The 19,704-nt window shown below is 45.3% G+C and overlaps 1 protein-coding gene across 2 annotated transcripts in view; it reads left to right on the forward strand.

Annotated features, from left to right (window-relative positions):
- The window catches only part of LOC120993249 (cysteine-rich venom protein 6-like), a 36,488-nt gene extending 25,933 nt beyond the window's left edge, over positions 1–10,555 (forward strand). For both annotated transcript variants that reach the window (XM_040421801.1, XM_040421807.1), the window contains exon 4: positions 10,102–10,555. In XM_040421801.1, the coding sequence (XP_040277735.1) occupies positions 10,102–10,451 (350 nt within the window). In that variant the 3' untranslated portion in view covers positions 10,452–10,555. The remainder of the gene's footprint in view (positions 1–10,101) is intronic.
- The last annotated feature ends 9,149 nt before the right edge of the window (positions 10,556–19,704 follow it).

Here is a 19,704-nt window from a genome sequence, read left to right on the forward strand (position 1 = left end):
AGCAAAACGGTGCAATACTTGAAGGTCCTTGTTGAAAAATTGCTCCAAAAATTTTCATGTAAAAATGCTGGCGGCAGAGTCCGTAGTTCCTTGGGCAACCAAGAGGCAGGGCAACACTCTCCAAGGCATGGGACAGTTTCATGACACCCCGCCAGCACCCTCACCCTGATGGGCGACCTAGTGTCACAATAAGGGAAAAGTTTTGGAAGATGGTGGAGTACGTAGCAGACCGTGTCAGCGTCCTCAGTGATCCCTCAGTGCCTTACAACTACTGGGTGTCCAAGCTGGACATGTGGCACGAACTGGCGCTCTACGCCTTGGAGGTGCTGGCCTGCCCTGCCGCCAGCATTTTGTCTGAGCGGGTATTTACTGCTGCTGGTGGCATTATAACAGATAAGCGTATCCGCCTGTCAACTAAAAATGCTGACAGGTTGACTCTTATAAAAATGATCAAGGCCTGGATTGCCCCAGACTTCTCTACTCCCCTAGGGGAAAGCGGATGAACAAAGGCACTTTAAATGTGTTGTTTAATGTACTCAATACACTGTATTCCCATGCACCCTTTCTACCACAAAAAAGGGTATATGGTTAAATCTTCCATTTCTCATCCTCCTCCTTTTCCATCATATCAACATGCTTATTCGTCGCATGTAATGCCCTCGCATATAATTTTTTACAGGGTCAGCTCACCTGCAGGCCCTCGCATATAATGTTTTACAGGGTCAGATCACCTTCTGATGACGACAGCAAAGTCTTGCCTGTTGGTACTCTGGCACACATGGCTGACTTCATGTTAGGCTGCCTTTCCCACGACCCGTGCATTATACGCATTTTAGACAACACAGATTACTGGTTGTTCACCCTTCTTGACCCCCGCTACAAAGAGAACTTCTCATCTCTCATTCCTCTGGTGGAGAGGACAAGCAAAACGGTGCTATACCAGAAGGTCCTTGTTGAAAAATTGCTCCAAAGTTGATAGGGCAGACATCCAAATGGATTGTCGCCGTCACGGGGACATGCGATCGCCTAGAAGTTATCTAGAGTCAACAAAGTGGCAGAAGGCCCTCACCTACAAGTCCAGTCTCATTAGCCAAGAGTCTGGTCAACACAATCCTCACCATGACGGCACACTGGGTGAACGTTGTGGAGGCAAGGAACAAGTCGGCTGCTGCCACCAGACTTGCCCTCTAATAGATCCTTGTTAACAGAAAGTGTACTCATTCCAATAACAGGGCCCCTTGTTATTTATCGTCACTACCTCTCCGAGCCGGGAGTGAATAATTGCCACGCACCTGCTGCCTTCCTTGGACGCTTGTGCTTTAATATCTTGACCCACCCTCTGTAGGTGGTTCACAATTAGGAAAAAAGGGGCAAGGCAACAACAGCCAATCTGATTTCAGCCATTGACCTGCCTTGGATGTGGTAGCCGTTTCTCAGGCTCCATCTCCGGCATCGAACCCTGATTCCCCGTTACCCGTGATCACCATGGTAGGCGCAGAAAAGAACATCGAAAGTTGATAGGGCAGACATCCGAATGGATCGTCACCGTCACAGGGACGTGCAATAGCCCAGAGGTTATCTAGAGTAAACAATGCGGCAGCAGGCCCTCGCTCCTAATGTTTTAGATGGTCAGATCAGCAGGCCCTTGCTCCAAATGTTTTTGAGGGTCACCGGCAGGCCATCAATCATAATTTTTCAAGGGTGTGTATGATGCCCTCCTTTATGTGTAAAAAAGGGGGTTTTGGACCACCGATTCCTTGTAATTTTTGGCAGCCCTTTCACTTAGTGCATAGGCTTTATGAGTGTAGGAGGCCCACTACTAGAGTTGAGCGAACACCTGGATGTTCGGGTTCGAGAAGTTCGGCCGAACTTCCCGGAAATGTTCGGGTTCGGGATCCGAACCCGACCCGAACTTCGTCCCGAACCCCATTGAAGTCAATGGGGACTCGAACTTTTCGGCACTAAAAAGGCTGTAAAACAGCCCAGGAAAGAGCTAGAGGGCTGCAAAAGGCAACATGTAGGTAAATCCCCTGCAAACAAATGTGGATAGGGAAATGAATTAAAATAAAAATTTAAAAAATAAAAATTAACCAATATCAATTGGACAGAGGTCCCATAGCAGAGAATCTGGCTTCACGTCAGCAGAGAATCAGTCTCTTCATGCCATAGCAGAGAATCTGGCTTCATGTCAGCAGAGAATCAGTCTCTTCATGCCATAGCAGAGAATCTGGCTTCATGTCAGCAGAGAATCAGTCTTCATGTCATAGCAGAGAATCAGGCTTCACGTCACCCACCACTGGAAGAGGCCACTGTCACACATTTAGGCCCCGGCACCCAGACAGAGGAGAGAGGTCCCGTAACAGAGAATCAGGCTTCATGTCAGCAGAGAATCAGTCTTCATGTCATAGCAGAGAATCAGGCTTCACGTCACCCACCACTGGAACAGGCCACTGTCACATATTTAGGCCCCGGCACCCAGACAGAGGAGAGAGGTCCCGTAACAGAGAATCTGGCTTCATGTCAGCACAGAATCAGTCTTCATGTCATAGCAGAGAATCAGGCTTCACGTCACCCACCACTGGAACAGGCCACTGTCACATATTTAGGCCCAGGCAGCCAGGCAGAGGAGAGAGGTCCCGTAACAGAGAATCTGGCTTCATGTCAGCAGAGAATCAGTCTTCATGTCATAGCAGAGAATCAGGCTTCATGTCACCCACCACTGGAACAGGCCACTGTCACATATTTATGCCCAGGCAGCCAGGCAGAGGAGAGAGGTCCCGTATCAGAGAATCTGGCTTCATGTCAGCACAGAATCAGTCTTCATGTCATAGCAGAGAATCAGGCTTCACGTCACCCACCACTGGAACAGGCCACTGTCACATATTTAGGCCTAGGCACCCAGGCAGAGGAGAGAGGTCACGTAACAGAGAATCTGGCTTCATGTCAGCACAGAATCAGTCTTCATGTCATAGCAGAGAATCAGGCTTCACGTCACCCACCACTGGAACAGGCCACTGTCACACATTTAGGCCCCGGCACCCAGACAGAGGAGAGGTTCATTCAACTTTGGGTTACCCCGCAATATAATGGTAAAATGAAAATAAAAATAGGATTGAATGAGGAAGTGCCCTGGAGTACAATAATATATTGTTAAGGGGAGGTAGTTAATGTCTAATCTGCACAAGGGATGGACAAGTCCTGTGGGATCCATGCCTGGTTCATTTTTATGAACGTCAGCTTGTCCACATTGGCTGTAGACAGGCGGCTGCGTTTGTCTGTAATGACGCCCCCTGCCATGCTGAATACACGTTCAGACAAAACGCTGGCCGCCGGGCAGGCCAGCACCTCCAAGGCATAAAAGGCTAGCTCTGGCCACGTGGACAATTTGGAGACCCAGAAGTTGAATGGGGCTGAACCATCAGTCAGAACGTGGAGGGGTGTGCACAGGTACTGTTCTACCATGTTAGTGAAATGTTGCCTCCTGCTAACACGTTCCGTATCAGGTGGTGGTGCAGTTAGCTGTGGCGTGGTGACAAAACTTTTCCACATCTCTGCCATGCTAACCCTGCCCTCAGAGGAGCTGGCCGTGACACAGCTGCATTGGCGACCTCTTGCACCTCCTCTGCCTTCGCCTTGGGCTTCCACTGGTTCTCCTGTGACATTTGGGAATGCTCTCAGTAGCGCGTCTACCAACGTGCGCTTGTACTCGCGCATCTTCCTATCACGCTCCAGTGTAGGAAGTAAGGTGGGCACATTGTCTTTGTACCGGGGATCCAGCAGGGTGGCAACCCAGTAGTCCGCACACGTTAAAATGTGGGCAACTCTGCTGTCGTTGCGCAGGCACTGCAGCATGTAGTCGCTCATGTGTGCCAGGCTGCCCAGAGGTAAGGACAAGCTGTCCTCTGTGGGAGGCGTATCGTCATCATCCTGTGTTTCCCCCCAGCCACGCACCAGTGATGGGCCCGAGCTGCTTTGGGTGCCACCCCGCTGTGAACATGCTTCATCCTCATCCTCCTCCACCTCCTCCTCATCCTCGTCCTCCTCGTCCTTCAGTAGTGGGCCCTGTCTGGCCACATTTGTACCTGGCCTCTGCTGTTGCAAAAAACCTCCCTCTGAGTCACTTCGAAGAGACTGGCCTGAAAGTGCTAAAAATGACCCCTCTTCCTCCTAGGCCACCTCCTCTTCCATCATCGCCCTAAGTGTTTTCTCAAGGAGACATAGAAGTGGTATTGTAACGCTGATAACGGCGTCATCGCCACTGGCCATGTTGGTGGAGTACTCGAAACAGCGCAACAGGGCACACAGGTCTCGCATGGAGGCCCAGTCATTGGTGGTGAAGTGGGGCTGATCCGCAGTGCGACTGACCCGTGCGTGCTGCAGCTGAAACTCCACTATGGCCTGCTGCTGCTCGCACAGTCTGTCCAGCATGTGCAAGGTGGAGTTCCACCTGGTGGGCACGTCGCATATAAGGCGGTGAGCGGGAAGGCCGAAGTTACGCTGTAGCGCAGACAGGCGAGCAGCGGCAGGGTGTGAATGCCGGAAGCGCGAACAGACGGCCCGCACTTTACGCAGCAGCTCTGACATTTGGGGGTAGTTGCGAATGAACTTCTGCACCACCAAATTCAGCACATGCGCCAGGCAAGGGATGTGCGTCAAACCGGCTAGTTCCAGAGCTGCAACGAGATTTCGCCCATTATCGCACACCACCAGGCCGGGCTTGAGGCTCACCGGCAGTAACCACTCGTCGGTCTGTTATTCTATACCCCGCCACAACTCCTGTGCGGTGTGGGGCCTGTCCCCCAAACATATGAGTTTCAGAACGGCCTGCTGACGTTTACCCCGGGCTGTGCTGAAGTTGGTGGTGAAGATGTGTGGCTGACTGGATGAGCAGGTGGAAGAAGAGGAGGAGGAAGCTGAGAAGGAGGAGGAGGAGACAGGAGGCAAAGAATGTTGCCCTGCGATCCTTGGCGGCGGAAGGACGTGCGCCAAACAGCTCTCCGCCTGGGGCCCAGCCGCCACTACATTTACCTAGTGTGCAGTTAGGGAGATATAGCGTCCCTGGCCGTGCTTACTGGTCCACGTATCTGTGGTTAGGTGGACCTTGCCACAGATGGCGTTGCGCAGTGCACACTTGATTTTATCGGACACTTGGTTGTGCAGGGAAGGCACGGCTCTCTTGGAGAAGTAGTGCTGGCTGGGAACAACATACTGTGGGACAGCAAGCGACATGAGCTGTTTGAAGCTGTGTGTGTCCACCAGCCTAAATGACAGCATTTCATAGGCCAGTAGTTTAGAAATGCTGGCATTCAGGGCCAGGGATCGAGGGTGGCTAGGTGGGAATTTACGCTTTCTCTCAAATGTTTGTGAGATGGAGAGCTGAACGCTGCCGTGTGACATGGTTGAGATGCTTGGTGACGCAGGTGGTGGTGTTGGTGGTACATCCCATGTTTGCTGGGCGGCAGGTGCCAACGTTCCTCCAGAGGCGGAGGAAGAGGCCGAGGCGGCGGCAGCAGCAAAAGAGGCCGAGGTGGCAGCAGCAGAAGAGGTATCAGGGGGAGCCTGAGTGACTTCCTTGTTTTTAAGGTGTTTACTCCACTGCAGTTCATGCTTTGCATGCAGGTGCCTGGTCATGCAGGTTGTGCTAAGGTTCAGAACGTTAATGCCTCGCTTCAGGCTCTGATGGCACAGTGTGCAAACCACTCGGGTCTTGTCGTCAGCACATTGTTTGAAGAAGTGCCATGCCAGGGAACTCCTTGAAGCTGCCTTTGGGGCATAAGAGACTGCTGCATAACTTGAGGCTCAGACAGTTTCCCTGATATGCATGGGGGTGATGTGACAGACTGATGGGCTTGGTTTTCATGCGCCATCTGTGCGCTTTCTGCAGAAGACTGGGTGGGAGATAATGTGAACGTGCTGGATGCACTGTCGGCCACCCAATTGACTAATGCCTGTACCTGCTCAGGCCTTACCATCCTTAGAACGGCATTGGGCCCCACCAAATATCCCTGTAAATTCTGGCGGCTACTGGGACCTGAGATAGTTGGAACACTAGGACGTGTGGCTGTGGCAGAACGGCCACGTCCTCTCCCAGCACCAGAGGGTCCACTAACACCACCACGACCATGTCCACGTCCGAGTCCACGTCCCTTACTAGATGTTTTCCTCATTGTTACCGTTCACCACAATAAGAAAAATATTATTCGGGCCAATGTATTGAATTAAAATTCAGGCCTTTTTTTACAGACACCTAACACTATCTGGCTATCTATTTAGGTACCGTATTACACTAATACAGGCACACCAGTAATGACAGATTTAGCTGAATATAAATGTGAGGCCTATTTTTTGCGCACTGTGTGACAGATATACCTTTAATCACAGAATTAGACTTGTATCTGCACTGTAGCGTGTGTGTTAAGTTTTTCAGAATGACACTATCAGCACCTTGAATCTAAGATATCCTTTTTGGGATAGATTTAAAGTAGGCCTGATATAGCAGAAACTACTAATTTTGAGAATGGCAAATTTGGGAATAGTTTTTCAACCCAGAACAAAAACTGTGCTTTTACGGTCACTAAATATAACTTGACCAGCTAAAACTGTACTGATTTGGAGGAATAGAAATGTCAGGCCTATTTTTTAGGCGCTGGGTGACAGGCTCAACTTGCCCCTGATGTAGTATATGGCCAAAAAATAACCACACTATTGATGGTTAAATGCACTTGATGAAAGCTTGACCCTGATGTAGGATATAGCAAAAAATAATCACACTATTGATGGTTAAATGCACTTGGGTGACACAGGCTCAGCCTGCACCTGATGTAGGATATAGCAAAAAATAACCACACTATTGATGGTTAAATGCACTTGGTGGTAGCTTGTGCTGGCGCACCACAAGCCACAAAATGGCCGCCGATCACCCCAGAAAAAAGTGATATAAAAACGCTCTGGGCAGCCTAAAAAAAGTGAGCAATTCAATATCAGCACTTCAATGATCCACAGCTGGAGATCGATCACTGAATTAAGTCTTTTGGAGGAGTTAATCTGCCTAATCTCGCCCTAACGTCGCAGCAGCAACCTCTCCCTACACTTGTATCAGCAGAGTGACGTGCAGCGCTACGTGACCCAAGCTTATATAGAGGCTGGGTCACATGCGGCACTGGCCAATCACAGCCATGCCAATAGTAGGCAAGGCTGTGATGGCCTCTTGGGGCAAGTAGTATGACGCTTGTTGATTGGCTGCTTTGCAGTCTTTCAAAAAGCGCCAAGAAAGCGCCGAACACCGAACCCGAACCCGGACTTTTACGAAAATGTCACAGACACCCCAAAATTCGGTACGAACCCGAACTATACAGTTCGGGTTCGCTCATCCCTACCCACTACCTGAACAATTGTACCACAATGAGAATGAGTCGCTCCATTATGTGATATACAGGTTGTATCGGAGTACCTCTTCCTTGTAATTTTTAGCAGCACTTGCACTTTATATACAAGTAAATATACAGGAAAGAATGTTTCTTAACAATTTTCCCTCTAAAATTTTTTTTTTTTTTTCAGTTTTGTGCGTATTATTGTCATTCTGTAAAAGTGGCGTACTACTCGGACAACATGGTTCCCTGCAGCGACCTAGGAGTCCAAGATGCATCGAGACATCCTCCCCATGCTGTTCCCAAACCATTTCAGTGGTGTTTCCATCTATTTCTGACCTTTTCCTATGAATCAGTCACCCTCCCCTATTCAGAGCAGGGGGGTGCCTGGTTTATTGTTCGGGTTCTCCCATTGACTTACTCGGGTGCTCGGTAGAGAACCTGAGCTTCCCGCTGTGTTCGGCCAGAGCACCCGAGCACTTTGGTGCTCGATCTACACTAGTAGCCTATAATGTCCCTTTAGATGAGGCGGTGCAATTGTCACGTTGCTCCTACCTGGATACGCTGGAACCCCAGGCGTGGCCGTCCGTTTCAGAAAAAGGGGTATTTGAATGGTGGTGGGATGATGAAATAAATTGAGTCCAGACCTTGTAATGAACTTGATAACCGCTTTACTTGAATAAACTTTCATCAGGCAACAATCTTCCAATTTTATCTTGGTCACCAGCAGGCTTTGGCATGAATTCTGGCAGGAAAACGCACTCCGCTCTGCTACATCTGTTACTCTCTGTCTCTGCTGTGCTGACAGGATTATATAGGAATCTTTTCCTTTGCTGTATGCTGCAACTTAACTTTGTCATCTCGTCTGTATTTAGCTTTCTTTACTTAGAGGAGCTGTCTCTCCCTGGCTCTTGAGGCTTGTAGCATGGGCCTACAGGTCCAGCAGAGCTGAGGGTGCTCTGCTGGCTGGCACACAGCCTTCCCCTCGAAAGGGATACTCCACACTGACTTTCACTAACTAAACTTCTCCCTCTCTACAGAGGGCTAGAATGGAACAAAATGCTCCATTCCAGGTAAACTAATTTTGCCAATACTGCCGCCATCTGCTGGTGAACCAGGCACAGTACATCAAACATGGAAATAAATATACGCATTTGGCAGGATCTGGAGATTAATGCAAAGAATGACATTATATTAACCATAAGAGATAGTGGAGAGGCGCATCTGTGGGATATCCTCAAACGGAAATGGAGGAGCGCAAGGTCGCTAACATCCACCAGCTCCGTGATGTCGTCATGGAAGAGTGTAAGGGTATTCCAGTGGAACCTGTGAAGCTCTAGTGAACTCTATACCCGAGAGAGGTAAAACAGTGCTGGAAAATAATGGTGGCCGCACAATATATTGACACTTTGGGCACAATCTGGCCATTTTTACTTAGGGTTGTACTCACTTTTGTTGCCAGCGGTTTAGACATTATTGGCTTCGTGTTGAGTTATTTTGAGGGCACAACAAATTTACACTGTTATACAAGCCGTACCCTGACTACTTTACATTGTATCAAAGTGTCAGATCTTCAGTGTTGTCCCATGAAACGATATAATAAAATATTTACAAAAAGGTGGGGGGTGCACTCACTTTTGTGAGATACTGTATCTGGACTGGCAGATAAGCACTAGTGTTGAGCAAAGCATCCAAAGCCGAATTTGGTTCTAAAAAATCCAAATTCCTCGCGCTTCGTGGTAACGAATCATTTTGGGGTTCACATTAATGTTTCAGTTTCCATAGCAATCCATTCAAAAGTGGCTAAAACGGAAAATAACGGAATTTCCAAAACAGAGAGTGATACAGAACACTTTAAATGGAATTCCGTTTTGTCCACCCTCATAGAGTTCAACTGATATTTTGAACAGAAACCTGATGAAAAGCTGCTTTCAGTTAATTGAACTCCATGAGGATGAATCAAAATGTAATGCGTTTACAGTGTTCAGTTTTGCTTTCCGTTTTAGCAATTTCATTATTTTCCATTTTAACCACATTTGAACATCAGTAAAATGGAAAGCGATCTGTGATGAAGTAATTCATAACATATCGAGTTTCTTTGTGAACTTCGGCAAAGCTGCCAAATCAAATTTTTCATTTTTCAACTTCGCTCGTCTCTAATCAGCACAGCAGATAAAGGAACGCAACAGGACCATCGTTGCTGTTTGGTCACTTTTATAAGAACTCAGTATATTTACATATTGTACATTGGTTGCCTTTATTACATACATTTCTTTGTGAGTTTATAGTTTTTTCTGTTGGTTAGTTAAAGGGGTTTTACAACCCCAACACAAATTCAATCCAGGGCTGGGAGAGTGTCTACAGGAAAGAAAAACAACCACTCACATATTCAATGGTGCTCTGTTCCAACAACGAGGCTCCAGTCTTTGCTTTATCTGGTCTCCTGTGGGCCAGAAGTTTAATGTCCCATCCATTGTCTGCTGTAGTTATTGTCTTGCCTTATTAAAGTCGTGTCCTCAAGAGTCATGTGACTGCTGAGCCTCTATGGTAGGCAAGGGTCTGACCAAGAATACAATGGCTGCTTTCAGAAACAACCCCCCTCTTGTACATGGATTGTGTCTGGTATTACAGTTCAGCTTCATTGATGTGAAAAGTCTTGATAGTACAAACATCCTCTGGAAAGGTGTAGGCTGTTTTTGGGTCATCCCTTTAACTTTATCTCCTTCTTTTGCAGTCATCTGTGCTAAAGACAAAGAACGTGATTATTGTGGGAGCCCCTGTCCACCAACCTGCGATAACCTGAGGCCTAATTGTGCCGAAAAGTGTGCTATAGGATGTTTCTGCAAAACCGGCACTGTAGATAATGGCTTAGGTGAATGTGTGGAAACTGACAATTGCAAGCTCTGCAGTGGCAACACAACATATACCTCATGTATCAATCCCTGCCCTAAAGTAAAACCTCCTTTCACATGCCTAATGCTTTGTCTGAAAGGCTGCATCTGTAAACCCACCTATGAGCGCCTACCTGACAGCAACAGATGTGTCCTTCCTCAGGATCTCCCCCAAAGTGGCTCCAACAAGTAAACTGTCCTATTTGTGTGTTATTAGTGCTCATCAAAATTTAAAGTGTCCATATCCAATTATATTGAGATGTTTCTAATGAAAATAAAGTGATTGCAGTAATTGTTTTTCTCTTTTTTTATTGATTCATTAAGTGATCAGGGTCTCTGACCACTCACTGACCAACCTTTGACTGATCAGGTCACAGTCAATCTTTATTGATGTGGAAATGATCTACTGATCTGATTGTGATCCTTCTTATTTGTAACAAAGTCTTTTTGTCTTAGAATCTGTCAGCAGTTTTCTTGATACAAAACTGCTGACAGACATAGTTAGTGGACGAGGATAGGTAGTGATGCATAACTTTCTCCTTTAGTTTAGTGATATAGTTCTGAAAATATAAATTTTAAATCCTGCAGACGGCACTCTGAAAACAGTTGGAGGCTCACTTTGTGGAGTTGTGCTATGTATAGGCACAACTCTATTGCAAGCATATAGAGATGGCCTTGCGGTTCGCCCGGCGGTCGTTTTGCGGGGAACTTTAGTATTAGAATCTCGTAATGATCACGGCACTCTATCTTTTACTGACTGGTATTGGGTGCACGTCTCGGTATGTTCCTTGCTCCACCTCTTGGAACGTATAAATATTCAACAATTTAGACAGCACTCCAAATTTGATTAATAGATTTTTTTTAGCCGGACATAGTGGTCCTTTTTGAAACAACGTTTCGGGCAGAAAGCATGCCCTTCATCAGGCTGATGTAAGAAAATAAATATGTGTGAATATATAATATGTGAGGTACATGATTTTGTAATACAAAAAAACGACAAAAACAGGAAAGGAAAAAAAATTATATAAGTACATAATTCACATAATGTATGGTTCCTATACATAATTTAGTGATATGCTGCATGATTGTAATGACAAATAATAAACGAAATACATGATTCTAATGAAATAACGAATCCCATTTACTCCATGGGAAAAAATTATGGCTATATAAATTCATAATAGCAAGCATTCTATTGAAGAAAACATGCATAAGCATTAGGCCTCATGCACACGACCGGTTTTTTTTGCGGTCCGCAAAACGGATTTCCGTTGTTCCGTGATCTGTGACCGTTTTTTCTTCCATGTGTCTTCCTTGATTTTTGGAGGATCCACGGACATGAAAAGTGAAAAAATAAACGAAGTCAAGTTTGCATTGAAAATGATAGGAAAAACGGACACGGATCACGGACGCGGATCACGGACGCGGGTGACTATCTTGTGTGCATCCGTGATTTTTCACGGACCCATTGACTTGAATAGGTCCGTGAACCGTTGTCCGTGAAAAAAATAGGACAGGTCATATTTTTTTCACAGACTGGAAAAACGGATCACGGACGCGGAAGCCAAACGGTGCATTTTCCGATTTCACCATGGACCCATTGAAAGTCAATAGGTCCGCGTAAAAAAACAGGAAACGGAACAACGGCCACGGATGCACACAATGGTCGTGTGCATGAGGCCTTAAACACATCAATTGCATCAGACATCAGAACAAGCTGGACCACTTGATGAGATGTACAACAGATAGAGTAAAAGAGGGGAGATAATAATACCGAGGTAAGGGCACTAGATATATACACTATATGCACTGTGTGTATATATAGGGAGCGGTCCTCCCATCCTACTAGAGGTGAAATAAAAGAAATGACAAGCAGTAATAGAGAGCCATATGGATAGAATAGAAAGCCTACATAAGTGTCTGCTCAGATAGAGCTAAGGTTGGGCTTGCTTACCTGGTTATGTGCTCATATGAATAAATGGCCGGCATGATTGAAGCACGCCAGTCCGCGCTTTAAATAGGCCGATTTGCGCCTTGTAACCGGCGCTCGAAGTCTCGCGATATTGCGAGTGTCATTATCGAGCGTCGGCCTGGTCAAGTGACATATGGTTTAGATTATCTGTGCGCGCGTGCGCACAAGAGCCGGATGGCAGAGGTCGGCCATTTTGGAGCAGGGAAAATCGCTCTATCTGCGCGCATGCGCCCAAGAGCCGGGTAATAGGCGGCGGCCATCTTGGGATAGGGAAAATCGCTCATATATTAAAAAGAGATGTGGATCTATTCATATAATTTAGAGAATGGCAAATTGTTAGTGTGGCATGGCTTAAATGGGAAATACCATTATAACAATACGAGTATATGATCGGTCAGTTGATTTCTGGTCACATGGTACAGGGGGTGCAATATTACATGATATGGGATATCATGGTGTGAGGACCCCATGATATAAAAAGTGTATATGTAACTTTATGAGTGTTGTTAGTTCCTGAAGTTAGATATGACTTTTTAATATATGGCCGCGTGGATTGGGTGCCACTGAAGCATACTTCTGCCTGTGCGTATACAGGTACTTATATGTATAAGAGCCCTAGTGGAGAGTCGGTGAGCATATGTTAGTCAAAAATGTAGGGGAAATGTGATGTCATAAGAGTTTTTAGGAGGAATAAAGTAAGACCTCAGTGGTACAGTTGTTCAACATAGTTCGAGTGTGAATACAGACATCACATAAGACATACACCAACAGCTGAGTCGGGTATACAAACCCAACAGGCTAGGGCGTGCTTCACGAGTGTCGCCACCCGTTATTAGACGGCTCTGGCTCTAGAATGAAATATAAAGGAAAAAAGGTTAGCATAGAAGAGGAGGCTGAATTTTTAATCTAAGACATAATCTCTATTAAGACCATTGGGTTCAAGGGTGTTGAGACGTCGGATCCACGACATCTCTCTCTCCTGTAACTGCAGTTCACGATTACCCCCTCGTCTTAGAGGCGGTATCCAGTCAATAACCTGGAATCGAAGTTGACTAACTGAATGGTTGTGTTTAATGAAATGTTGTACCAGGGGGGCCTCTAACTTAACAGTGCGTTTATTTGATTTGTGTTGAGATATGCGTTCTTAGATTTTTTGGATTGTTTCTCCAACGTATCCAAGGCCACATGGACATTTGATTAGGTTAACTACATAATTAGAAAGGCATGAGTAGTGTCCATTAATGTTGTATGCTTTTCCGGTAGATGGATGTGTGAAGGTGGGGCCTTTTGTGACGTTCCCACATTGTGCACAAGACAGGCAAGGGTATGTTCCTTTGATGGCGGAGCCAGTGATTGTGCTTTGTATGCTATGTACCTTGTTGGAACCAAGGTCAGATCGTACAATTCTGTCTTTGATATTTTTAGCCCTCTTATATGACATTAGAGGTTTGTCTTGAAATATATTGGTGAAATGATTTGATAATACGAACCAATGTTTGTATATGATTCATTTAATATCAGAACTCAGATGAGAAAATGTGGTGACGCAAGGGATACGTGTCTGTGGATGGTCAAGCCTGGGAGGTCTGGGTTTGAGTAGATCAGTTCTGGAAAGGTGAGTCGTTCTCTCAATGTGGTCTTCTAAAACGTGTTGTGGGAAACCTCTGTTGAGGAATTTATTGGACATTTCTAAAAGTCGGGAATTGACGATATTTGGATCCGACACAATACGTTTAACTCGTATGAGTTGTGAACGTGCCAAAGAGCGGATAAGTCCAGGGGGGTGAAATGAATTGTGCCTTAAAAGGCTGTTCCTATCTGTGGGTTTAGTATAAAGATCTGTATGTAGTGTGTTATTTCTTACCTTGAGTAGAACGTCCAGAAAAAAGATCTCGGTGTCGCTGCAGGCCAAGGAGAGAGAGATGGAATCTGTGGCCGAGTCAATGGTTCTATGGAATGTATACAAATCTTCTGATGGACCCTGCCAAATACAGAAGATATCGTCGATATATCTATACCAACATTTCACGTGTTTACAAAACAACTCATTAGTGTATACAAAAAGGTTCTCAAAATGGTTAATGTATAGAACCGCAAAGGTAGGTGCCACATTACAGCCCATAGCTGTCCCGGAGGTCTGACAGTAAAATTGATCCTCAAAGAGGAAATAGTTATTTTTAAGTACAAAGGATAAGAGAGAGATAATGAATTCTTGTTCTAAAACAGAGAACTCTGCTTCTTGTCGGATGGTTTCTCTGACACATTCTATGCCTTCATTGGTGGGGATATTAGTATAGAGGCTACTGACATCCATTGTTGCAAGAAGAATATTATCACCCTTTAATTGCAGACATTGAATTTTGTTCAAAAAATCTGTAGTATCTTGGATAAAGGAGACACCTTTTTGTGCATATATCCTTAAAAGGTTGTCTAGCATTTTAGCTGCTCGTTGGGAGATAGACTCGCAACCAGAGACTATGGGTCTGCCTGGGGGGTGATCTTTATTCTTATGAATTTTTGGTAATATGTAGATGACCGGGATACGGGGGTGAGTCAGAATAAGGTAATCTGCTGTTTTTCTATTTATGATACCATTGTTGAGAGCTGTCTCAACTATACCAGAAAGTTCCTTAAGACAGTCTCTGGTAGGGTCATAGTCTATAGGTAAGTAGATCCCTCGATCTGCAAGTTGCCAAAGGATCTCCTGTCTATAGTCCGTTTTGTCCATCACAACAATCCCCGAGCCTTTGTCAGCCGGCTTGATTAATGTGTCTTTGTTGTCGTGTGGGTTTTTTATGGCAAGGGACTGTTTTTTAGATATATTATGTCTTACCTTAGTAGTTGGAGATCTTTTCTCCAAGGATCTGAGGTCTTGTAAGACATGTGAGATATATTCTTCAACCACCTCAAACCTTGTTGGGGGGGATGAATCGACTTGGAGGTTTACAGCCTTTGATGCGATCCTGGAAGGGCGGAAGGACGTCTTGGTTCGTTAGGGTCCATGATGGCTTCTCAATGTATGCCTGAAGTCTGATGGCTCTGAAGAACTTTGACATTTCCTTGTCAAGGAGGTAGGGGTCAGTGCAGATATTTCATCGTTTGACAAGGTTTTATGTGATAGGTTGATGACTAGATCATTTGAAGTTGGTTGGTCGGTCTGGGTTATCATATCTGGTGAGTGGATCTCGTTCCAATTGGTTCCCGCTGTTGTTGATAATACCCACGTCTTCTTCCTCTTGTGTTTCTTCCCTGACCTCCTCGGCGGCCTCCTTCTCTGGGTCTTGGTGAACCTCTCTCTAAAAAATCAGTCTCGCCACTGGTACTGGATGAGGCTGATACCTGAGTGGTAGATGGACCAAATGTTCGCGATTCGCCGAACATGCGAACATATGGAGATATTTGCGCCCGCCATATTCTTTTACATTGTGAAGAACTTTGACCCATGACACATCCATCAGGTGGTACAGGACAGCCAATTGAGACATTTCAGCACATGGACATACCCCCTACCTTATAAATAAACCTGATCTGGCCGCCATTTTACATTCAGTGTTTTGCCAGTGTAGGGAGAGGTTGCTGTGTGGAGCAGGGACAGGCTGTTAGGGACACCAAACGCTAGCTAATAGGGCCACAAAAGTCATTTTAAGGACTGGTACAGGTGTGCTATCGATAGGTGTGATATACAGAGGGGTGCGATATACTTATAATATACTTTTATAATGAGTCAAAAACACATAGATCTATATAGTGAACACCTGGAAGTCAGGGGCCTAGGGGCTAGAGGCTTACTAGGGCCATTTTTATATAGGGTAAGGTTCCGGATGGGGTCACTCTTATCAGGGTGGGTGGTCTGTGGTTAGGCTATCAGGGCCAGAATAGCACCCCACTGTAGGGCAATACCAGGGACAGTTCTTTGCCCACCCTGTCCTTCAATACCACATCATCATCTAGCCCAGGGATAGATGTTTTTTGCTTTCCCTCCAGGATTCATGGATGTGCACCGGAACCCCCCGGTTTGTGGTAGGACATATGGTTTCTGATTTGGTGACGCCGAGAACCTAATTTAGTGCCGCCGAGCACTTGTTATTGCCTACCACATCTATGCTTTTTGCTTAACTTTAATAATTTAATTTATTTTCATTTTGAGGAATATCTTTTCCATTCACACTTCCGCAAAATGGGTCAACATCTGTTCCGCAATTTTGCGGAACGGGTGCAGACCCATTCATTTTTAATGGGGCCGGAATGTGCTGTCCGCATCCGCATTTGCGGATCTGCACTTCCGCATCCGTGCTTCCATTTCCGCAAAAAAATAGAACATGTCCTATTCTTGTCCGCAATTGCAGACAAAATTAGGCATTTTCTATTATAGTGCCGGCGATGTGCGGTCCGCAAATTGCGGAATGCACATTGCTGGTGTCTGTGTTTTGCGGATCCGCAAAACACTTACAGACGTGTGAATGGACCCTCATAGTAAAATTATTAAAGGTTACGTTTTATCTTTATGTATATTCTAATAATTCAGTGTACAATGTTATAATAAGCTTCTTGTCTGAAGCTTACTGCTGCACCCAGTTTTCCACAGTCTGATATTGTCCACCCCTCTAATCTCTCCTTCTAAATCCTGGTATGTCTTGTCTGAACTATTAATGTCTCCTTCCCTGCTGGATTTATTGCAAAATCTTCGGCTTACTGTAATTAGGCTATATAACATAGCCTGACACGATGGTGACCTATTATTTGATATTTATATATTTTTATAGATATGTATATGAGGGATCTATACAGTTATGAAATCTGGATTGTTTTGAATATAAATGCAACAAAATATGCAACAAAGACGCATCAATACCGCACAAGCGGTTTCTTTATATTTGGTGTATCTTCGATATATACAATCCAGATCTATACATATCTAATGAAAATTATGGAAAGGAGTATGGAGGACATTTTGATGCATTTAATATTGATTTATTTGAAGAGATCCCAATATTGAGATCCACCACAGATTTTGAGGAGAACCCGATCCATTTCAGAATTTGAGGAATACTTGGCTCATTTCCAAGTAGGATTGATTACCGAAGTCCTCTATAAAAGGAGAGACATTAGGGAGGGGAGGTCAACCACTGAGGAAGGGGCCACTAAGAGCCCCGAAACGCGTCTGGTACTGGACCCCCCGATTGGACTTAAGGACCACCAACCTTTGCAGCTTCGACCCCTTTTTTGGAGAAAACAAACTGAAGGTGGAACGCATATCTGCAGAGCTGTGGACTATAAAGATACTACTGGCGCTAGTAAGTGAGGAACTTTGATTGTTCAATTGAAAAACAGCTTGTTGAAAACTCCCTGTGAAACCTACTAGGAGTTATCAAAGACTATTCCATTGTGAAGTTGAGGCTCACACATACAAGCGGAGATCATACCTTGACTATTACGCGGGACGACGCGGACTGCTGATCTGAGCCGCTCAAGTACATTTATTATGTGAGTAGACTATTACACAACTGACAAATTATCCATTTGGAAATTAACGCTGTTACTTTGAACTGTGCGAACATTTGAATTCAGGACTATTAGTCTCTGTAGAAGATTTCAGGATATCGGATTGACTTTTTGTATATGATATACCTCTGATATTGGACTGAATATTCGGATAGTTTCTGTTTTTATCCTCCACATATGCGTATTATTAGTCATATGCTTATTATTGGTTATATCTGACTTTTATATATACCAAATAGGTCCTTTTACCATTGTGTCACAGTGATTATATTTATATTTTAGATACCATTATCGATGTGTATGAATGTGTGGTAGAATATGTGTTTTTAATAATATATTAATTGATTTTATTTAATAAAGCACTACGGCTACTAGATATAGTCAGTGCCCAGCCCTTTCTTTTGTATAATTTTTGCTTGTTAGATTGGGTGAATCTGCGGGCTGTGACCACCCATCCGGGTTTTCCCATACAGTAGTGCGACCCATTCTTTGTGGATTTATTGAGTATTTGTTTACATTGACTATTTCACCCCTGTATCTGGTCCTCCTTGATTAGGCCAAATGTAGCCCCCTCCCCTCTTGGTCACACCTGATTGAACACTAAGTAGTATAAATCTAAGGTCCTAGGTATTTTGAGACCTTGGTCTTTTGAACATGCAACATCTCTCAAGTGCAACTCTTATGTGCACAGACTGAATTATACCAGAATTGGACCAGAAGGGGACCACAGGTAATTACAGACATAGTTAATGCAAACAATGTTTCAATTTTTCCTCTTACTCTTGCCACTTCTGCACAACCTCCTGAAATATCCCCACGTCCATTCACCCAGCAAGGAACTATTCATCTCTTCCTTCATCTTACCTTCTCATCTGACCACTTGCACAAACCTGTTTGGCAACATAAAACACTTCCTTCCCAAACACACACAGATACCGCCTGCCCTCTCCTATTCTCACCTATTAACACTTTCTATGCTTCTGCTTACTGCTGGTGATATCTCTCCAAATCCAGGCCCCCCTCAGCAAATCCCCACTATCACCTCTACGTCCCAATAAAAATCTCCTTCTACAAATTTCTGCAACCCCTTAAACCTAATAACCATTCCTGTGACCCCTGCTCCTTTGGTTCCTCTTGCAGGAGCATTATGGAGTGCACGCTCTGTCTGTAACAAACTGTCCTACATTCATGAACTTTTCATCTCTCAAAACCTTTCCTTTCTGGGTCTCACAGAAACATGGCTGACACCCTCTGACACCTCCTCCCCTGCTGCACTCTCTTATAGTGGATTTCAATTCACTCACACACCCCGCCCCGGCTGCAAACATGGTGGTGGAGTTGGTCTTCTCCTATCAGACACCCGCTCCTACAGCCCAACTCCACTGCCACCCTCCATTACGCTCACCTCATTTGAAGTACACTCTGTTCGCATCTACTCTCCCTCCAACCTTCAAGTAGCCGTCATTTACCGCCCCCCAGGCCCAGCCACCATCTTTCTTGACCACTTTAACACCTGGCTACTACACTTTCCTTCTGCCGACATCCCCACTATCATCATGGGTGACTTTAACATCCCTATTGACACCTGCCACTCGGCCGCCTCGAAACTCCTATCGCTCTCTTCCTCCTTCGGCCTATCACAGTGGTCTTCAGCTCCCACCCACAGAGACGGTCACACTTTGGATTTTATCTTTACCCGCCTCTGCTCCCTATTTAACCTTTCTAATTCGCCTCTCCGCCTATCCGACCACAACCTACTCACCTTCTCTTCATTTGTCTCTTCTGCTGCTCCCCCGGGCCACACACTAGCACACCCCCGCAGGAACCTTAAACATCTCGACTTTCGCTTGCTTTCTGACTCTCTTTTCCCACTCTCTACCATCTGTTCCCTCCAAGACCCAGATGCTGCTACCACTCTATATAACACCACAATAAGTACAGCTCTGGACACTGTTGCCCCCCTCACACACAA

The sequence above is a fragment of the Bufo bufo genome, chromosome 1 (genome assembly GCF_905171765.1).
Source record: "Bufo bufo chromosome 1, aBufBuf1.1, whole genome shotgun sequence".
NCBI classification, from domain to species: domain Eukaryota; kingdom Metazoa; phylum Chordata; class Amphibia; order Anura; family Bufonidae; genus Bufo; species Bufo bufo.